Genomic DNA, 19,935 nt, shown 5'->3' with positions numbered 1-19,935 from the left:
GACATGACGTATAAATAGTGTCAAACCGGAAGTACAATCAATTACATTATCAAGTACTGGAAATATCTCACAGTGATTTTAAGCCTTTGTTCTTTGGGGCCAAACACGATCACCTCAGTTTTGTCTTTGTTTAGCTGTAGGAAATTCTGGCACATCCAGTTATTTATTTGATCAATGCACTGGCACAATGATTCTATGGGGGCATAGTCAGCTGAGGAAAGAGTTATATACAACTGAGTGTCGTCTGCATAGTTATGATAGGCTACTTTGTTTTTTTGCATAATTAGGCCTAGAGGGAGCATATAAAGGTTGAAGAGAACGGGCCCCATAATGGATCCTTGAGGCACCCCACAGGTGCGATGTATGGAACGATGTATACACAAATGTACCATCGTTCCACCACAACTATAAAAATTACACTGTGGGTGATGATAACACACCCGGTGAAGACCAAACCAAGCTGAAATGTTTGTATGATAATTTTTTTCCTGGAGCAGAATTTGGCGTGAATTTGACTTTTACTGAATGTTTTCTCCTCCACGACACCAGCAGAAGCACTGGTTTGAGTGTGACTCATCTGAGCTGCACTGCACTCTGGAGAAAAAAGGCTGATCAGTGTTGCTTCTAGTCCAATTATCCAGGAACGTTTCTTCGACCGTTTTCCTGTTGGCAGCGGAGAGGTTGGTCTTGAGCCTGAGCAGAGCTGAGAGATGTTTGTCACTGTAGGGAAAAGAGAAAATTATTTTTCTAAACAACACTAAATCAATCTGATGGATCAGTGATGAAATGATCAGTTCAGTCACAAATAGAGGCATTTATAAACATGAACATTTGTTCACAACTTCACATCTATGCTGTCCAAGAGCAAAACTCCTATATGTACGCCAATACGGCCACCAGAAGCTGTTACATCCATGGTTACTTACAACACCTGAATACGCTCTATAAACTGCTACAGTACAGAGATAGCCTAGTGTTAGCTTATCTAGCTAACTGGCCAGCTAACAGTACAGCTAACCATCTGTCTTGCTGTTAACACATCTGGCACGTAACATAGTAGCAGCTAGTGGTAGCATGTTCATTAGTGTCTTTGCTGGCTAGTTAGCAGTTTAGGTAACAAGTTAACTGAGCTGAGTTTGGAGGAGGCCTAATTTAAGACAAGACAGTTTACTGTATCATAGTATCCATTTTAGAAACAATTCCACCTAATCACACTATTCACTTTTACTGAGAATGTTACTGAATCCTCAGTGTGGCTACAGGGAGATTTGTGATGCAACTGCAAAGTCAGTGAGGGAATTGACCCTTTCGCTTTGGCAACACTCTCATTCACCTGTATAATACTCTTTGTTTGCCATTCACCTGTGTAATACTCTTTGTTTGCCATTCACCTGTATAATACTCTTTGTTTGCCATTCACCTGTATGATACGCTTTGTTTGCCATTCACCTGTATAATACTCTTTGTTTGCCATTCACCTGTGTAATACTCTTTGTTTGCCATTCACCTGTATAATACTCTTTGTTTGCCATTCACCTGTATGATACGCTTTGTTTGCCATTCACCTGTATGATACTCTTTGTTTGCCATTCACCTGTATGATACGCTTTGTTTGCCATTCACCTGTATAATACTCTTTGTTTGCCATTCACCTGTATGATACGCTTTGTTTGCCATTCACCTGTATGATACTCTTTGTTTGCCATTCACCTGTATGTGACTCTTTGTTTGCCATTCACCTGTATGATACGCTTTGTTTGCCATTCACCTGTATAATACTCTTTGTTTGGCATTCACCTGTATAAAACGCTTTGTTTGCCATTCACCTGTATGATACTCTTTGTTTGCCATTCACCTGTATGATACTCTTTGTTTGCCATTCACCTGTATGATACGCTTTGTTTGCCATTCACCTGTATAATACTCTTTGTTTGCCATTCACCTGTATGATACGCTTTGTTTGCCATTCACCTGTATGATACTCTTTGTTTGCCATTCACCTGTATGATACTCTTTGTTTGCCATTCACCTGTATGATACGCTTTGTTTGCCATTCACCTGTATAATACTCTTTGTTTGCCATTCACCTGTATGATACGCTTTGTTTGCCATTCACCTGTATAATACTCTTTGTTTGCCATTCACCTGTATGATACGCTTTGTTTGCCATTCACCTGTATGATACTCTTTGTTTGCCATTCACCTGTATGATACTCTGTGTTTGCCATTCACCTGTATGATACGCTTTGTTTGCCATTCACCTGTATAATACTCTTTGTTTGCCATTCACCTGTATGATACGCTTTGTTTGCCATTCACCTGTATAATACTCTTTGTTTGCCATTCACCTGTATGATACTCTTTGTTTGCCATTCACCTGTATGATACGCTTTGTTTGCCATTCACCTGTATGATACGCTTTGTTTGCCATTCACCTGTATGATACGCTTTGTTTGCCATTCACCTGTATAATACGCTTTGTTTGCCATTCACCTGTATAATACTCTTTGTTTGCCATTCACCTGTATAATACTCTTTGTTTGCCATTCACCTGTATGATACGCTTTGTTTGCCATTCACCTGTATGATACGCTTTGTTTGCCATTCACCTGTATGATACGCTTTGTTTGCCATTCACCTGTATGATACGCTTTGTTTGCCATTCACCTGTATGATACTCTTTGTTTGCCATTCACCTGTATAATACTCTTTGTTTGCCATTCACCTGTATAATACTCTTTGTTTGCCATTCACCTGTATAATACTCTTTGTTTGCCATTCACCTGTATGATACGCTTTGTTTGCCATTCACCTGTATAATACTCTTTGTTTGCCATTCACCTGTGTAATACTCTTTGTTTGCCATTCACCTGTATGATACGCTTTGTTTGCCATTCACCTGTATGATACTCTTTGTTTGCCATTCACCTGTATGATACTCTTTGTTTGGCATTCATCTGTATGATACTCTTTGTTTGGCATTCACCTGTATGATACGCTTTGTTTGCCATTCACCTGTATAATACTCTTTGTTTGCCATTCACCTGTATGATACTCTTTGTTTGCCATTCACCTGTATGATACGCTTTGTTTGCCATTCACCTGTATAATACTCTTTGTTTGCCATTCACCTGTATGATACGCTTTGTTTGCCATTCACCTGTATGATACTCTTTGTTTGCCATTCACCTGTATGATACTCTTTGTTTGCCATTCACCTGTATGATACGCTTTGTTTGCCATTCACCTGTATAATACTCTTTGTTTGCCATTCACCTGTATGATACGCTTTGTTTGCCATTCACCTGTATAATACTCTTTGTTTGCCATTCACCTGTATGATACGCTTTGTTTGCCATTCACCTGTATGATACTCTTTGTTTGCCATTCACCTGTATGATACTCTTTGTTTGCCATTCACCTGTATGATACGCTTTGTTTGCCATTCACCTGTATAATACTCTTTGTTTGGCATTCACCTGTATAATACTCTTTGTTTGCCATTCACCTGTATAATACTCTTTGTTTGCCATTCACCTGTATGATACTCTTTGTTTGCCATTCACCTGTATAATACTCTTTGTTTGCCATTCACCTGTATAATACTCTTTGTTTGCCATTCACCTGTATAATACTCTTTGTTTGCCATTCACCTGTATAATACTCTTTGTTTGCCATTCACCTGTATAATACTCTTTGTTTGGCATTCACCTGTATAATACTCTTTGTTTGCCATTCACCTGTATGATACTCTTTGTTTGCCATTCACCTGTATAATACTCTTTGTTTGCCATTCACCTGTATAATACTCTTTGTTTGCCATTCACCTGTATGATACGCTTTGTTTGCCATTCACCTGTATGATACGCTTTGTTTGCCATTCACCTGTATGATACGCTTTGTTTGCCATTCACCTGTATGATACGCTTTGTTTGCCATTCACCTGTATGATACTCTTTGTTTGCCATTCACCTGTATAATACTCTTTGTTTGCCATTCACCTGTATAATACTCTTTGTTTGCCATTCACCTGTATGATACTCTTTGTTTGCCATTCACCTGTATGACACTCTTTGTTTGGCATTCATCTGTATGATACTCTTTGTTTGCCATTCACCTGTATGACACTCTTTGTTTGCCATTCACCTGTATGATACTCTTTGTTTGCCATTCACCTGTATGATACTCTTTGTTTGCCATTCACCTGTATGATACTCTTTGTTTGCCATTCACCTGTATAATACTCTTTGTTTGGCATTCACCTGTATGATACTCTTTGTTTGCCATTCACCTGTATGATACTCTTTGTTTGCCATTCACCTGTATGATACTCTTTGTTTGCCATTCACCTGTATGATTCTCTTTGTTTGCCATTCACCTGTATGATACTCTTTGTGGCACCAATACACATGGCAACTTTCTTGGCAACTTGGACAGAAAATGGTTCATAAGTGTTGCTCATAAAAATGACCTTGTACGAATCATCACCCTAATGCAATGGAAACCATTAACTGGATATATGTTTCTATTCAATTTAACTCGGATACACTCACAAATCACAACTCAACTCAACTCACAAATGTTTATTATTATTATTATTATTATTATTGTTATTATTATTAGTAGTAGTAGTTATTCGTTATTTTTTTTTATTATTAAGATTATAGACCCTTTTCACAGTGGCCATTTTGTGTCGAAAAGGCAGGGTAAACACAGGTGCGAGCATTAGTGTTTTGCTGTGTTTACCCTGCCTTTTCGACACAAAATGGCCCCCGTGAAAAGGGTCTATTATTATTATTATTATTATTATTATTATTATTATTATTATTATTATTATTATTATTATTATTTTGCTGTAGCTGTCACATACAACCTGGTCTCACGGCAGTTTGTGAAATAGTCATGATGATATGTATTAATCTATAGATTCATGTGGACACAAGTTTCTTTTTTCGTGACACTCAGAATGTCACACTCAAACTAATGTATTTCAATTGGAAGTCAAGGGTTTGTGATCGGGCTGTCAGATGGGTGTTTGTTACGTTTGCCTTTGATGCCGGAGACCGGGGGTTCGATTTCCAGCATTGTCAAAGTACATTTCAACCCTAAGCCACATTCTTTTTATTTATTTATTTTTTACTTATTTAACCATGCCCAAATCATCTCTCTAACCTTAACCAAGTGGTTTTAGTTGCCTAACCATAACCATCAATTTGTGGAGGAGTGGTGGAGGCACGTTTCTTCCCCATAAAACATGTCCATGTACACAAATCTATAGATTAAATTGTCATGACTATTTAACATATTTTTGTGAAACCGTGTTCTCACATACCATAGAGCAGAACAAGTGGCCTGAAAAGTGAAAATACAGAGAGGAAGGGTGCGAAGGTTAAAGGTCACCTCAAGTCAGGGAAGGCACGTCCCAGTGATACGACTTCAATCTGCATGGAGGGAGTGTCTTGGAGTTTCAGCAGTCCTGCAATCCTGGGCAAGATCTCGTTCAGCCAATCCTCTCTCGATCCCTGGGAAGACAGTTTTTGTTTATTTACTTATTTTGTAATATGTAATGTGCAAGCGTCCTATTTGGGGGGTGGGAGGTGACTACTTTGGTGGTGAGTAGTACTACAGTGTGATGTCTTTATCCTTGGCTTTTTTTGGTCAAAGTTTGAGATGGAAAAAACAATACAAAAACGAAGAGTAAGATGTTTCCATGCCTCAGTAAGCAGTTTAATATCAGAGTAAGCAGGCATCTTTCGCAGGCACTGTTTCCCATAGTCAGTCTGATTTTTACTGTATGATATTATGATATTTTTATGATAGTTATGATATTTACTGTATGTGCTGCGATCGGAGAAGCGGTGGCAAATTAAAGCCGTAATTGTGTAAAATAAAGTTTCCAATTTACGGACTATAACAGGCACAAGCTTCTTGCTTTGGCTTGTCTGTTTGTTTGACTGGGTTGTCTATGGTTGTTGTGACTGTCAGGAGGCGGGGCCTAATGTAACTGCAGAGAACGTTGGCTATTGGTTGAAACATTTGAGAGGAACGTATGGCAATTGGAGATGTAAAAACACAGAAGCAGAATCTTGTCTCTTTAGGTTTACAAGCAGAAACTGGATTCCCAGATGCAACATCTGGTTTATTCATGTAAAGGTTTATAACCTGATATTTGGGTTATGATGCAACTTTGCACAACACGACAGTCAGTTCTCGTTCCCAGTGATGGATTACCTTTACTGACTGAATTAGAAGTCTCAGAGATTTGATGTTGTTTGGAATTGGATGGGAGTGAATGAGCCTGAGTGGTTTGTCAAAACTGATTTAACTAGAAAAGTGCACTCAGGATACAGTGCAGATCTCCACCAGACTCCGCTGCACCTGACCTAACCTAACCGAGACAAAAACCCAACTGCGAAGGGCAGCGTTATGGGAAACACTATCTCATGGGTTCCCAAACTTTTTAAAGTCCTGTACGTCCTCAAACATAATGTTACATAGGCTATGAAGAGGTATTAACTGGATTAACCTCCTGCAGACAGCCACTATGGTGTTACATACTGTAGGCTGACAGAGACATGACAGGATTACTAAAAGAGATTACCAATCCAGTTGTAAATTACCTGCTTAATTGCACAACCAGCTCACTGAGGTGTGTTTTATGTTGATGTTGCCCTAGCAATGTACAGGCACAAAGCAATACAACTGCACCTTTTGCTTGGGAAAAGGGATGTAAAATGTAAAAAATATAAGTAAATCAAATCACGCTGGAATTGTCCTTTAAATAAAGGTTATAAAGAACACTGGCGATTTTCAACCAGCTTTGTATCATTACAACATCAGTAGTCAGAAAACTGTCTACCGTTTTCAAGCCATTCATTTAGTTTGACAGTTATTGAGAGTTGATTTGAGTTCAGGTGTGGAGGACCAGTGATGTAATTTGTGCATGAATGACATCACTGGTCCACAATTGAACTCAGATCAACTCTCAATAACTGTCAAACTAAAGGAATGACTACAAAACTGTTTACAGTTTTCTTATACCGCTGATGTTTTAATGATACAAAGCTGGTTGAAAATCGCCAGAGTGTTCCTTCAAATGAAATGACTCACGGCTGTGCTGAACAGCTGGCTCAGCCTCTGGCCCTCCTCTGTCACGATCCTGGCTGCTCGCTCCTGTTGCTCCTGGTTCTCCAGCTTCACTTTTCCCCTCAGGAGCCGCTGGACGTATTCCACTGTCACCTGGTGCTGCAGCTGACCCATCAGTTTCTGACACCAGTCAAACCACACATTCAGTCAATTAGCTCCACTGTCACCTGGTGCTGCAGCTGACCCATCAGCTTCTGACACCAGTCAAACCATACATTCAGTCAATTAGAGCCCCGGACCCCCATTTGATGAGATTTTCTTTCTCGGACCCAAATCTGAGAATATTTTGTATTGTCCAATATGATTTTGTAAAGAAATTCCATGACTTTATACGTAACGAGATAATAGTCAAACTATGATCAAAACAGTCATTATTCTGCTTTGTCTAATTGTGTTCACTTTTTTTTTACTTTGTTTTTATTGGGGGGGGTTTTATGGAAAGGCAGTGTGTTGACTTATTTTAAATAAATCAAAAAATGGTGTTTAACAATTCACCAGTTTTCTGGGGACCACCTAGAACCCCCTCAAGGACCGCTGGTGGTCCGCGGAACCCCACGTTGAGAACCAGTCAATCAATACACCTGTGTATCTGCCTATTTACATAATGAATGTCATATTTAATTGACATATTTAATTGGGAAATGATTTTGTTTGTTTTCACTCAATCTGTCATAAATCAGTCAGTTGACAAGTTGATGCAAGATTGTCGTTTCAGCTTAAAATCACATTAATTTGAACTTGTGTTTTTGGAACCCAGTCAAAATCTCAAAGTCAGTGAAATGAGAGTATGAAAGTTGAATGATGACTGTAATTCCTCTTGGTTTTAGCAGGGCAGCTTGTGAGATTGAGTTGAAATGACACCAGTGTGTTTCAGTCTACTACCTGGTGGCAGGACCTGGTCAGGCCCTGCAGTTTCTCAATGTGTCCTTCCAAACTGCCCAGCAGATTCTCAAACACCTGCTCATTCAGCCAAGCACTTGTTCCCAGAGTGCAGTACTGTGGCTGTCAGGGGGGGGAAGGCAGGTTATGAGACTTTGACACACCACCACAAAAGATGACACTAGATTTAAGCAGGGAAAAGGCTGTCTGTTTGAAAGCATGAGTGTTAAACCTGTCTGATCCATGTTTGCAAAGTTCTATGCTACAACAGAAACATAGAAAACTGGTGAAAGAACGATTGTGCCACTAGTAAGATGTTTTTATTTTATTTTTTATTATTAATTAATTAGGCAGCTCTGTTTCACTTAATGTGTAAAGCCCATTCTTGAGCAAATAATCCCCAATTTGCGTTGTAAAACATTGAGATCTGTAGTAATTTGGTGAAATAAGCCCTACCTTGAGTTGGTTGTGCACGGGCCCTAATAAAAACGTGTGGGCGGATTGCTCCATGGCGGTCACAGTAGACAAACAGTTTGCCCTCACATCATCTGGGAAGAGAACGGTCTTCTGAATTATGTAGTCCCTGCAGAGAAAAGAAGCCAGAAGATGACAAGGTTCCCTTTGGCAAGGCATTACAGCCCAGCTGATCCAGTGAAGGACTGGTTTTACTGGTGTGTGTGTGTGTGTGTGTGTGTGTGTGTGTGTGTGTGTGTGTGTGTGTGTGTGTGTGTGTGTGTGTGTGTGTGTGTGTGTGTGTGTGTGTGTGTGTGTGTCTGTGTGTGTGTGTGTGTGTGTGTGTGTGTGTGTGTGTGTGTGTGTGTGTGTGTGTGTGTGTGTGTGTGTTACTGCGCTGTGTCAGACTCAGAATACAGGCCGAGCTGATAAAGAGCATGGCATGTCCAGCAAAACCTCTTCCTCCCTTCCTTACACAAAAGCATTGGTTGCTTTGAGATCCTTGCATTTGTTAAATTGGGAAGCATGCAGAAAGGTTTGGTGTGTGTCTCCAACAAGAGAAGCAGCCACTCTGTCTAAAAGAATTTCATCTGTGCTGGTTTCCGTGGACGGTTTGAAAGTCACGTAATCTGAATGGTACTTCATAGGCTTGCCAAGACACACTGATGAAGGCCGGATGGCGGAAAGCACTATGTACTACCAAATATATATATATATTTTTTTTCCCCCTGATTTTTTATCCCATTTTTATCCCCCATTAGTGCTAATTATATTTATCCTGGTTGCTGCTCCACCCTCTGCCAATATGGGGAGTGCCGAAAGCTGGCTCCATGCTTCCTCCGAGACATGGGCAGTTAGCCAGCCGCTTCTTTTCACCTAACAGGGGAAGTTTCACCGGTAGGACATAGACAATACCAGGATATTGCATGTTTTGGTGAAGGGGTTCCTATATGAAGGAAACCCCCAGGAGGCACGGGGAGAACATGCAAACTCCACACAGAAAAACCCTTTTGACGACCCCACCCGGGCAGTGGGCACTCGAGGACATGCGGACGGGCACGCATTGCTTCAGCGTTCACAGTGTCCCAGGTGGGAATCGAACCCAGGACCTTTGAGCTGTGAGGCGACAGCGCTTACCACTGCATCACCGTACCCCCCCATGTGCTACCAAATAAACCAGTAATTTTTGTACATTTTCCTGTTGTGCGACCATCCTTCATTCACCACTTCATAGGCTTATCCCCATTGTTCTTCAGGCTGACAGAAACGTACCTGAAGTGTTCGACAGAGCCGAGGTTCGCCATGACGTTCGCCATGACGTCCGCCATGGCTGTGCTTTGCTTCATCACGTCCTCATGGAACTTCTTGAAGCTGCAGCAGTTAGTGTTTAAAAAGCTAAGAGTTAATTTTCACTTGTGTCTCGACATGCAGCATTAACAGTGGGAGGAAATGTGAATGTAATTGTGGCAGTAATGACACATCACTGATGGTCATCACCATCACTATAGATGAAATATGACCTTTGCAGGAAGTCTTGCAGGAGGCACACGAGGGTCTGGGCCTTGCTCTGGTCCCCCAAAACCATCTCAACTGATTGCACTGCAGAAGCCATCGACTAAATGCAGAGAGACAGACCATAAAGCAATGAATGGATTTGAAAACAGATTTGAAAATATCTATCAAGTGTCCATCTCTCTTTTATCTAATTTTGTGTGTGCTGTTGTTTTTACTATTTCGTTTTATAATTCTTTTTGACAATGTAGGAAACATCTTGCCACGACGTCAAGTGAAAAGATCCTTAGGCCTTGGAAGTGCTTTGAATTAGTTATGGAAAGTCTTGGAAAAGTCTTGGGGTTTCACATCAAGGTTATAGTGGTCCTGTAGCTTGATAGGTAGAGCAAGGCACTAACACTGCCAGGGTTATGGGTTCGATTCCCTTGGAAGGTTTTCCCACTGGGGCCACCGGTGTTAAAAATGTGCTCAGTCATGTACTGTAGGTATATGAAGCTAAATATCCAGATAAACAGCAGAGAAGACATTTGTTCCTTCTTCATGTTTATGTTGTTGTTCAGTCTCGTTTCCAGCATCTACTCAGTGACAGCTTTCTTAAAATTCCTGATATTCCCTGACTTCCCCAGAGAATTTACCAACTTTCCTGAGTACCCCTAGTCTAGAATGCAGCTCTCCACGAATTCCATAGCCAACCTAATTTGATGTAACAAGGCATCGGGCTCATCGCCATTTTACCTGGATGACGACGAAGGCCAAAGGACAGAAGAAGTAGCCGTCTCTTTTCTCCATCTCCTCTCCGTTCTTCCACGCCTGCTCCGCGATGTTCAGGTCTTGGTTCATACAAGTCTGCAGCTCCGCCTGAACACTCACGCACGCACGCACGCACGCACGCACGCACGCACGCACGCACGCACACACACACACACACACACACACACACACACACACACACACACACACACACACACACACACACACACACACACACACACACACACACACACACACACACACACACACACACCCCACACAGAGTTCCTTATGTACCTTCATTTGTTCAGGCTAAGGACTTGCAAAAGAACTATCCTTTCTACTCATAAAACTATATAAAAGCAGATAACTGCCTCGTGGTTGTATGCATCTGCCAACAAGTCAAATTGCAGGTTACGTCCATGTCAGTCTAGACTCATAATAAGATATATGTAATGAAGAATTTGAAGGCATTTTATAAAAGGTATTACGTGTATTTTTTGTGTGAAATCGAAGTTATCACTATACGAGGGATAATAATGATATTAAGTATTAAACTTAATACCTTTTATTACATGCCTTCAAATTATTATTATTATTATTAGTAGTAGTAGTATTATTAGTATTAGTATTAGTATTATTTATTATTATTATTTATTATTATTATTATTATTATTATTATTATTATTATTATTATTATTATTATTATTATTATTATTATACCGGTATGTCAACTTAAAGGAGTTTGGTGTCTGCAAACGAAAGTGACAGGACTTCCACGGTTTTTGTAGAATGACCCAAGATTGTTTTCTCAGCTACAGTGGCAAGCAAAACATGATATCAGAGTGAAGTTGACTTTTGAACTTTTGAATATAAAATGTCATCGCTTCATCATTTTATCCTATTAGACATTTTAGTGAAATGTTCTCATAATTAGCATATGGCCAAAAACATCTTTTGTGAGGTCACAGTGACCTTGACCTTTGACCACCAAATTGTAATCAGTTCAACCTTGAGGCCAAGGGGACATCAGTGCCAGATGTAATGAAATTCCCTCCAGGCGTTCCTGAGATATCGCATTCATGAGAATGAGACAGACGCGAGGGCACAGTGACCTTAACCTTTGACCACCAAAATCGAATCAGTTCATCCTTGAGTCCAAATGGACGTTTGTGCCAAATTTGAAGAAATTCCCTCAAGGCATTCTGAGATATTGCGTTCATGAGACTGTAACAGATGGACGGACAACCGGAAAACATAATGCCTCCGGCCACAGTTGTCGCTGGCGGAGGCTAAAATATCTGCAGGGTAATTTCAAATAAATTCAAATCCCGAACTTTTTACCTGTGTGTGTGTCAGATATTGCTCCTCCAGCCGTCCATACAGCTCCTCAGGCAGAAGCTCTCCCAGAGCTTCATAGTCGACATCTAGAACCAGCTCTCTATTCCGAAATAAACTGACCCAGAAAGCAGAAGCTACATTCATTTTCATTAACACCCTGACAAGTTGATCATTTCACATAATTTGGGTGCCAGAACGCAAAAGCAATCAATCTAGAGTTATCTTGCACCCTGACTTTCGCCTACGTGTCACCTTCAGTAGCTTCACAGTTAGAATTTCTTGGAGAGGGGGTTGTAGCCATTTCAGTGGTACCACTAGGGGGCGCTAAAGCGAATGGTCCAGACCAGTTGGTGTGGTCCGTCACTGTACCACGGACCACTGGTGTGTGGTCGGTCAGGTGGTCAGTGTGGTCTGTCACGTGGTCCGTCAGTGTTCCTTCTCATTTTAATGCATGGTCAGTCAGCACAGACGCTCTGACCATGGTTCGGACCACTTAGTGTGTGGTCGGTCAGGTGGTCAGTGTGGTCCGTCAGTGTTCCTTCTCAAGATTCAAGATTCAAGATTTTTATTGTCACTCCATGGTACAAGTATCACATGTGAAATTCTTGTGCTGTGGACTCCGTTTACAACATAGTACAAATATAACAGGGCATATGAGTGCAAAAACAACAAGAGACACAACAAGCAATAAGGCAGTATAGTGATAAGACAAGTCAGAGACAGTGGCATATTCACTGCACATAGGTGCACATGTCATGAGCATACTTTAGACGTGCTTAAACATTTTAAATTCGGCGTATTTGACATACAGGTGCAAATAGCATAGTCCTTATTAAATATACACAATTAAACTCGGCGTTCTAAATTCGGCGTATTTGACATACAGGTGCAGATAGCATATTCCTTATTAATCATACAGTTAAACATTAGACATACGTAATGGTAGCCGCTACAGTGCGGTACAGTACGGCTACTACACTATTTGTGTATGTTAAGGAGTCTCGTGGCCTGCGGGAAGAAACTGTTCCTCAAGCGATTTGTGCGTGCTTTCGGAACCCTGTATCTTCTCCCTGAAGGTAACAGGGAGAACAGGCTGTTGTGGGGATGGTTTGTGTCTTTGATGATCTTCAGGGACCTCCTGAGGCACCGCTGTTTATACAGTTCATGCAGATCTGGCAACTCACATCCTGTTACGTGCTGGACCGCGCGTCTCACTCTCCGTAGCGCCCTGCGGTCCATGGTGGTACAGTTCCCGTACCAGGTGGTGAAGCAGCCAGTCAGCAGGCTTTCAATGGTGCCTCTGTAGAAGTCCATAAGGATTTCTGGCCTTAGCCCAAATTTCTTCAGGCGCCTGAGTCCGTGTATTCGCTGTTGGGCCTTTTTGACAACAGTGGCGGTGTGGCCGGCCCAAGTCAGGTCCTGGTGGATGTTGACTCCCAGGTACTTGAAGCTGTCCACCCTTTCCACCACTGTGCCGTTGATGGTGATTGGGGGGTGTGTGCTCCCCCCCCTCCTGTAGTCTACAATGATCTCCTTGGTCTTGGAGACGTTCAGAGAGAGGTGGTTGTCCTGGCACCATTGTTCCAGGGCCCCCACCTCCTCTCTGTAGGCCGTCTCGTCGCCCCCCGAGATCAGCCCCACGACTGCTGTGTCGTCTGCAAACTTCACGATGGTGTTCGAAGTTTGAGTCGCCACGCAGTCGTGGGTGTAGAGGTCGTACCAGAAGGGGCTGGAGACGCACCCCTGGGGCGCTCCTATGCTGATGGTCAGTGGGGAGGTGGTGAGGTTGCCCACCCTCACCACCTGGCAGCGGTCTGTCAGGAAATCCAGGGTGGGAATGGGAGGGGGTGCTGAGGGGTGGGGGGGGGAGGGGAGGTGGTCGGGGGGAGGAGGGGTGGTGGGGGGGCGGAGAGGAGGAGGGGTGATGGGGGGAGAGGTGGCAGGGGGGGGGGGAGACGAGGGGGGGAGGTGGAGGGGGGGTGGTGGGGAGGAGAGGGGTAGGGGACCACGCAACCTATGTGGGGTTTGGCGTAACCTATGTGGGATTCGAAATAACGAAGGTTATGCCAAACCCCACATAGGTTGCGCTAAAACCACCACCGCAAAGCGTCCTCCTGTACTTGGCCAGTCGGCATGAAAGTATCGCGGGACTTCACGAGACTTGGTGACCGAGATCACGTTTGAGGTAATTTGATCCCTGTGTGACTCCAGGAAACAGCCTTTGGCGAAATATCAGTGTGGTGGTTCTTGAGGGATCAGATTATGACGATATTTGGCGAAAACGGGAATAAAAATAGCTATTTAGATGCAGGAAAGACAGGCTCACACTTGGCCCCAAGTCAGCTCCATTTTACAACTGACTTGGACGCTATTGATGTCAAAACAACGCTAGGATGGCCAGAAACGCCGCGGAGATCGCCTGGTGAGTGGCCAAATCATAATTAATGCCAGGAGATGGATCCAGGTTAAAAAAAAAACGAAATTCTCCTTTAAGATGACAAGGAACACGGACGGACCACGTAGCCTACGTGACAGACCACACTGACCAGCTGACCGACCACACACTAAATCGACCGGACCATGGTCAGAGCGTCTGTACGCTGACTGATGCATTTTGACGAGAATGAACACTGACGGACCACGTGACAGACCACACTGACCACCTCACCGATCACACACTAAGTGGTCCAGACCATGGTCAGAGCGTCTGTACGCTGACTGATGCATTTTGACGAGAAGGAACACTGACGGACCACGTGACAGACCACACTGACCACCTGACCGACCACACACTAAGTGGTCCGGACCATGGTCAGAGCGTCTGTATGCTGACTGATGCATTGTGACAAGAAGGAACACTGACAGACCACGTAGCCTACGTGACCGACCACACTGACCAGGTGACCGACCACACACTAAGTGGTCCGGACCATGGTCAGAGCACCTGTACGCTGACTGATGCATTGTGACGAGAAGGAACACTGACGGACCACGTGACAGACCACACTGACCAGCTGACCGACCACACACTAAGTGGTCCGGACCATGGTCAGAGCGTCTGTGCTGACTGACCATGCATTAAAATGAGAAGGAACACTGACGGACCACGTGACAGACCACACTGACCACCTGACCGACCACACACCAGTGGTCCGTGGTACAGTGACGGACCACACCAACTGGTCCGGACTATTCGCTTTAGCGCCCCCTAGTGGTACAGACCAATGGTCTGTACAGACCACTGAAATGGCTACAACCCCTGCTGATTTCTTGTCTGCACTGTATGATAATGTCACATGCATTCTGTATCTGATTTCGTGGACATTTCGCTATAATTCAGCCCGACATGTTTGCCATCTTTGGAAACCTTGGGATCTCAACCAGAATTTAAAATACATTTCTGTCAAGACCACTACAGTCAAAGATAAACTTAATCACATTCACTTTTATTTATTTTTTATTTTTATCCATTTTGGCCATTTTCGGGTTTTTCGTCCCGGATAGAGATTTTGGCAAAAATCCCAAGTTGGTCGCAGGGGTCATATTAGTCTATAAAGGTTGAGCTATTCACTCCTAAATGAGCATGAGGTGTATACATACATAGGCTATCTGACCCAGGTCCTAGTTACAGTGATTAAGGGTGGATGTTTCCATTTTATAACATGACAGTGAATTAATACAAACACTTAATTTAGTGCTCAAGAATAAACATAAGTCTTACTTTGGGTAGTGGTCGTTCACCCAGAGCAACAGGGCGGCGCAGTCCCTTCCTGTGAGCCCGGACTCTGCTATCTTCTTCAGCCTGGCGCTGAAGGCTTGGTGGTACATCCTGGCGTAAAGGTTACAGATGTCCAGCTCGGTCACGAGGGAGCGGTCCCTGATCGCGACCCTCACCACCTGCAGCAGGTCATCCTTTAGCTGCCTGCCCAAAGCGTTGATGGACTGCTGGATGGACTGCTGGATGGACTGCTGGCCCTGCAAGTCGGGCACCGAGGCACTTTCCATGCGCTCCTCCACCAGGCCACGGAGGGTGGTTTCGTGCAGCTTCCTCCAGCGGGCCGGTCTCCACGGAGGGTTTTCCTGAGCCCTCGAATTCCACAGCCGGTCCTGCTGGCCCTCCTGACACACCGTCTTCCACACCGATGTCAGAGCCTCCGCGCTGAGAGACCGCTTTACAGTCTGCTCCAGCAGGCCAACCAGGGTCTGGCGGTCTGCGGCCAGCTTGTCTTTTTCCCCCTCATGGCATCGAAGTGGCTCCGTCTCTGCTGTCTGTCCGAAGAGACGCTCCTCTCTGTCTATCAGCTGCTGGCTGGCTTCATACAGCCGCTGCCGCTCCAGGTTCTGCTCAAATGGGAGCACCTCTGGGGAGGAGAGCAAAGACGAGGTGGAGGTTGTGTGAATGTTGTTTGGAATAAACTGCCTGGGTGGTCTTTCCACTGTAATATTCCTGTAGATGTGCTGTAATATTCCTCTAGGTATGACTTGAAGTCTCTCTCTCTCTTTTTTTTTTTTTTTACACGTTTGAAAGTTGGTCACATCCACTTCAATTGTTTAGGAGAATTCTGCAACATTTTTTGCTGTGAAACTCCACAAATGTTTTGTGGACTAAAACACGTCACCCACCCTTCCATCGGCATGGGGTAGGAGATTATGGTCTCTATCGTTGCATCGGCCTAAAAACTGCGCTTAGTGCTAGGCGTAGCGCAGATTAGTGGGCGTGGACCAGCGCACTCGATATTTTGGGGTTGCCGCTACACGCGGCCTGAAGCATTATAACCATGCCTTTTAAGCGTAAAATTATGCACAATCTGCTCATTGGAGAAGTGCAGTAAATGAATCACAAGCTTCCCTTTTAAGCTCCAATTCCACGGAGCAATCCAGTCCGGTCAGAAAGGCCGACCGAAGCGCTCTGAGCTCCCCCCCTCCCTGTTTCATCCCCCGCCTATCTCCATATATAATAATCCATATTATTATGCTTCTCAAAAACCAATCTCACTGCAGTTTAAATACTGCAAGCATGTAAATATGCTACACTATAGCAAGATCAAAGTGAAAAGAATGTTCTAAATGCATGAGCTAGAAAAATATAGCCTATCCCTATGTCATGATGAGATTAGATTGGTGAAAGTTTGTCCAGAATGATATCGTTTTGCTACCTTTTCTTCTCCCCTGCTGCACAGGTAGGATGATGCACATAAATATAGCCTACATTATGTAACGTCATTGCATAAATGTGTTTTTATTGTAAAAGTAAATGTGAAGTAAACCAAGTCTTATTGGAGCGGAGCAGACATCACAGTAGAACCGTGTTACAGCTGTCTCTCATCTAAATCACGTTATATCTGCGAGGGATATACATTATATACGACCGAGGGATATATATACCACCTGGGTTGCATATATGTTTCACATAGGGTTGTGTTTGGATTTCTATGTTTTATTTTGGCCAATATTGAAATGTTCGAGAATTGCATGTTGTGTGAACAGAAACATTATTTCTATCTACCACTTTAGGCAATTTAGGCTGATTTGGTTGATATTTCTTCTCGAAATGTATTAGCCTCAATGCATGCTGGGAGATTTGAGGGAGTGAGAGAGAGAGGGGGGGGGGAGAGAGTGTGAGATGGCAGAGGAGAGCTCCGTGCAATTACGCACAATAGCCTAATATAACCGCGCACTGAATAAGGCCTGGTTTTGAAAAGCGCTAAGCGCTAAATTAATGCCAGGGGGGAAGATATCGCCACACCTCTTCGGCGTAAAGCGCATTTCGGGGGCCTAAAACCATGTTGCTATCTTCCAGAGGCAGGCGCAAGGCGCGTTTTTTTGCGTTTAACGCCAGTTTTTGCGCCTAAGGCCACTGGGAAGATAGAGCCCAATGACTGCATTTAAATTTTTGGGTGAACTCATCCTTTAACAGCATTCTTTTAATCTGCTATGGTGTCATAGTATTCCTACTGTAGTGTGACTTTAGTGACTTTGTCATACTTTATAGCTTTTATCTCCAATGGTATCACTCAGTGGTGTATAAAGTACTCGAAAGCCATACCTGAGTAAAAGTACAGATATCTTCCCAGAAAAAGACTTTGGTAAAAGTCAAAGTCACTCATTACAATATTACTTGAGTAAAAGTCTTAAAGTAGCTGATATTTTCTGTACTTAAGTATCAAAAGTAATCTTCTGATATTAAATGTACTAAAAACCAAAATCCACAAAAACGTTTGTTATGTTATTTACTACTATGTTATTATTTAGGGTCTTATGTGAGTAATTGTGTGCCTCAGAAATTGTGATACATTACTTTCAACCCAAAGCCTTAAAATCGCCACTTTTCTGGATTTCCATTTCCTCATTGAAGCGCGCGGTGCTAAAATGCAGGATCTTATCACGTCATAAGATTTAATCGAATCACACACACGCATGCACGCACACACGCACGCGCGCACACACACACACACTGACACACACACAGTAGCGCTGTGTTCGCCGAGCAACGCGCAAACACACACACACACACACACACACACCATCTCTCTTTCCTTCTCTCTCTCTCCTTCTCTCTCTCTCTCAGGTCTCCCCTGAGCAGGTCTCCTCGGTCTCCTCCGAGAGAGAGTGAGAGGAAAATACCTGCTGCAGACGGGACACGCCCACACAGTCCGCGAGAGAAAATACAATCTAAAATCGAATTGATTCTCCTTACTTTTGCCATGACTGTCAAACCTAAATTTATATACTTTGCGACGTTCATCATCGTTCAAATTTGGCTGGTGGCTTATTAACATAGGTTCCTGTGATGTGAAGAACTCAAAATGCTAAATAATAAAGAAATATTTCTGGTTTCCAGGGACTTTAAGTATTGAAAGTAAAAGTACAAGTAAATGCTGTTAAAAAAATCAAGCAAAAGACATGCCTGGGTTTGAGTGGAAGTCTATTTCTTCTTCTTGAGTTTTATAGCGGTTGGCAAACAACGTTATGTTGCATTACAGCCACCAACTGGAATGGCGTGTGGCTCGTGATTAACGTAACTTGCAAACTAGGAGCACTGATGATTGCCCCAAAAGGGAATGGTTTTGCATGTGGTGGCCACAGACAATTGCTCTCTCCTTATCCTTCCTGACTTTTGTGCTCTGCCAGTGCCCCCCCCCCCCCCACCACCACCACCACCACCACCGCAGCCCAACCAGGCCTCACAGGCAGTTCAGCACGCACTGTCGCCCGCAAGAAGGCTCGCTGAGCCCCCCAGCACAGTCCCAAGAGCACAGAGGAGACACCAGGAGACCAGCCGCCACATGAGGAGAGCTGGACAGAGACGCAGAAGAGCACCAGCCCAGCAGCAGGGCCACCCCCCTGTGTGAGGAAGAAGAGGAGGAGCACCGCCAAAGACCTCCAGCAGGCCTCTGTCTGGCTCGCATGCCCCCGACCAAACCGCCAGAAACAGACTCCACGAGGGAGGCACAGGGGCCCGACGCCCTCCAGCGGGGCCCGCACCCACAGCCCAGCACCGCAAAGCCCAACTGCCACCCGCCAGAGAACACCAGAACTGGTAGGTCCGCCACCGGTGCCACTGGGCAGCCACCAGTTCTCCTGGTGTTTCCACCGACCACCGTGCTCTTGGGACTGTGCTGGGGGGCTCAGCGAGCCTTCTTGCGGGGGGCGGCGTCACGCGTATGGATGTGCCGCCATGATAAGGGGCTGGACTGCCTGTGCGGCCAGAGTGGGCTGCGTGTGCCACCTCCAGAAGTTTGACTGACTTGGTGTTATACTGTGATGATTAAGTGTTCCCTTCATTTTTTTGAGCAGTATAATGATCCTATAATATTGCTATATCCTTATGGACTATAAGGAATCTCATTGAAT

At 43.8% G+C, this 19,935-nt stretch overlaps 1 protein-coding gene across 1 annotated transcript; it reads right to left on the bottom strand.

The window, feature by feature from the left end:
• Positions 1 to 518: 518 nt before the first annotated feature.
• On the bottom strand, positions 519 to 19,490 carry LOC310772991 (tumor necrosis factor alpha-induced protein 2-like; the record flags this gene model as incomplete). Its single annotated transcript, XM_083632936.1, has 11 exons — positions 519 to 720; positions 5,401 to 5,522; positions 7,111 to 7,266; positions 8,029 to 8,148; positions 8,482 to 8,608; positions 9,751 to 9,849; positions 9,999 to 10,093; positions 10,726 to 10,848; positions 12,085 to 12,196; positions 15,803 to 16,442; positions 19,358 to 19,490. 11 exons carry the CDS (start codon positions 19,488 to 19,490, stop codon positions 519 to 521), a joined length of 1,929 nt encoding a protein of 642 aa, XP_083489062.1.
• Between the last annotated feature and the right edge of the window lie 445 nt (positions 19,491 to 19,935).

The sequence above is a fragment of the Poromitra crassiceps genome, assembly GCF_964638095.1.
Source record: "Poromitra crassiceps genome assembly, chromosome: 3".
Classification (NCBI taxonomy): Eukaryota; Metazoa; Chordata; class Actinopteri; order Beryciformes; family Melamphaidae; genus Poromitra; species Poromitra crassiceps.
The sequence above is the reverse complement of the archived record's forward strand: the minus strand, read 5'-3'. Positions and strand labels throughout refer to the sequence as shown.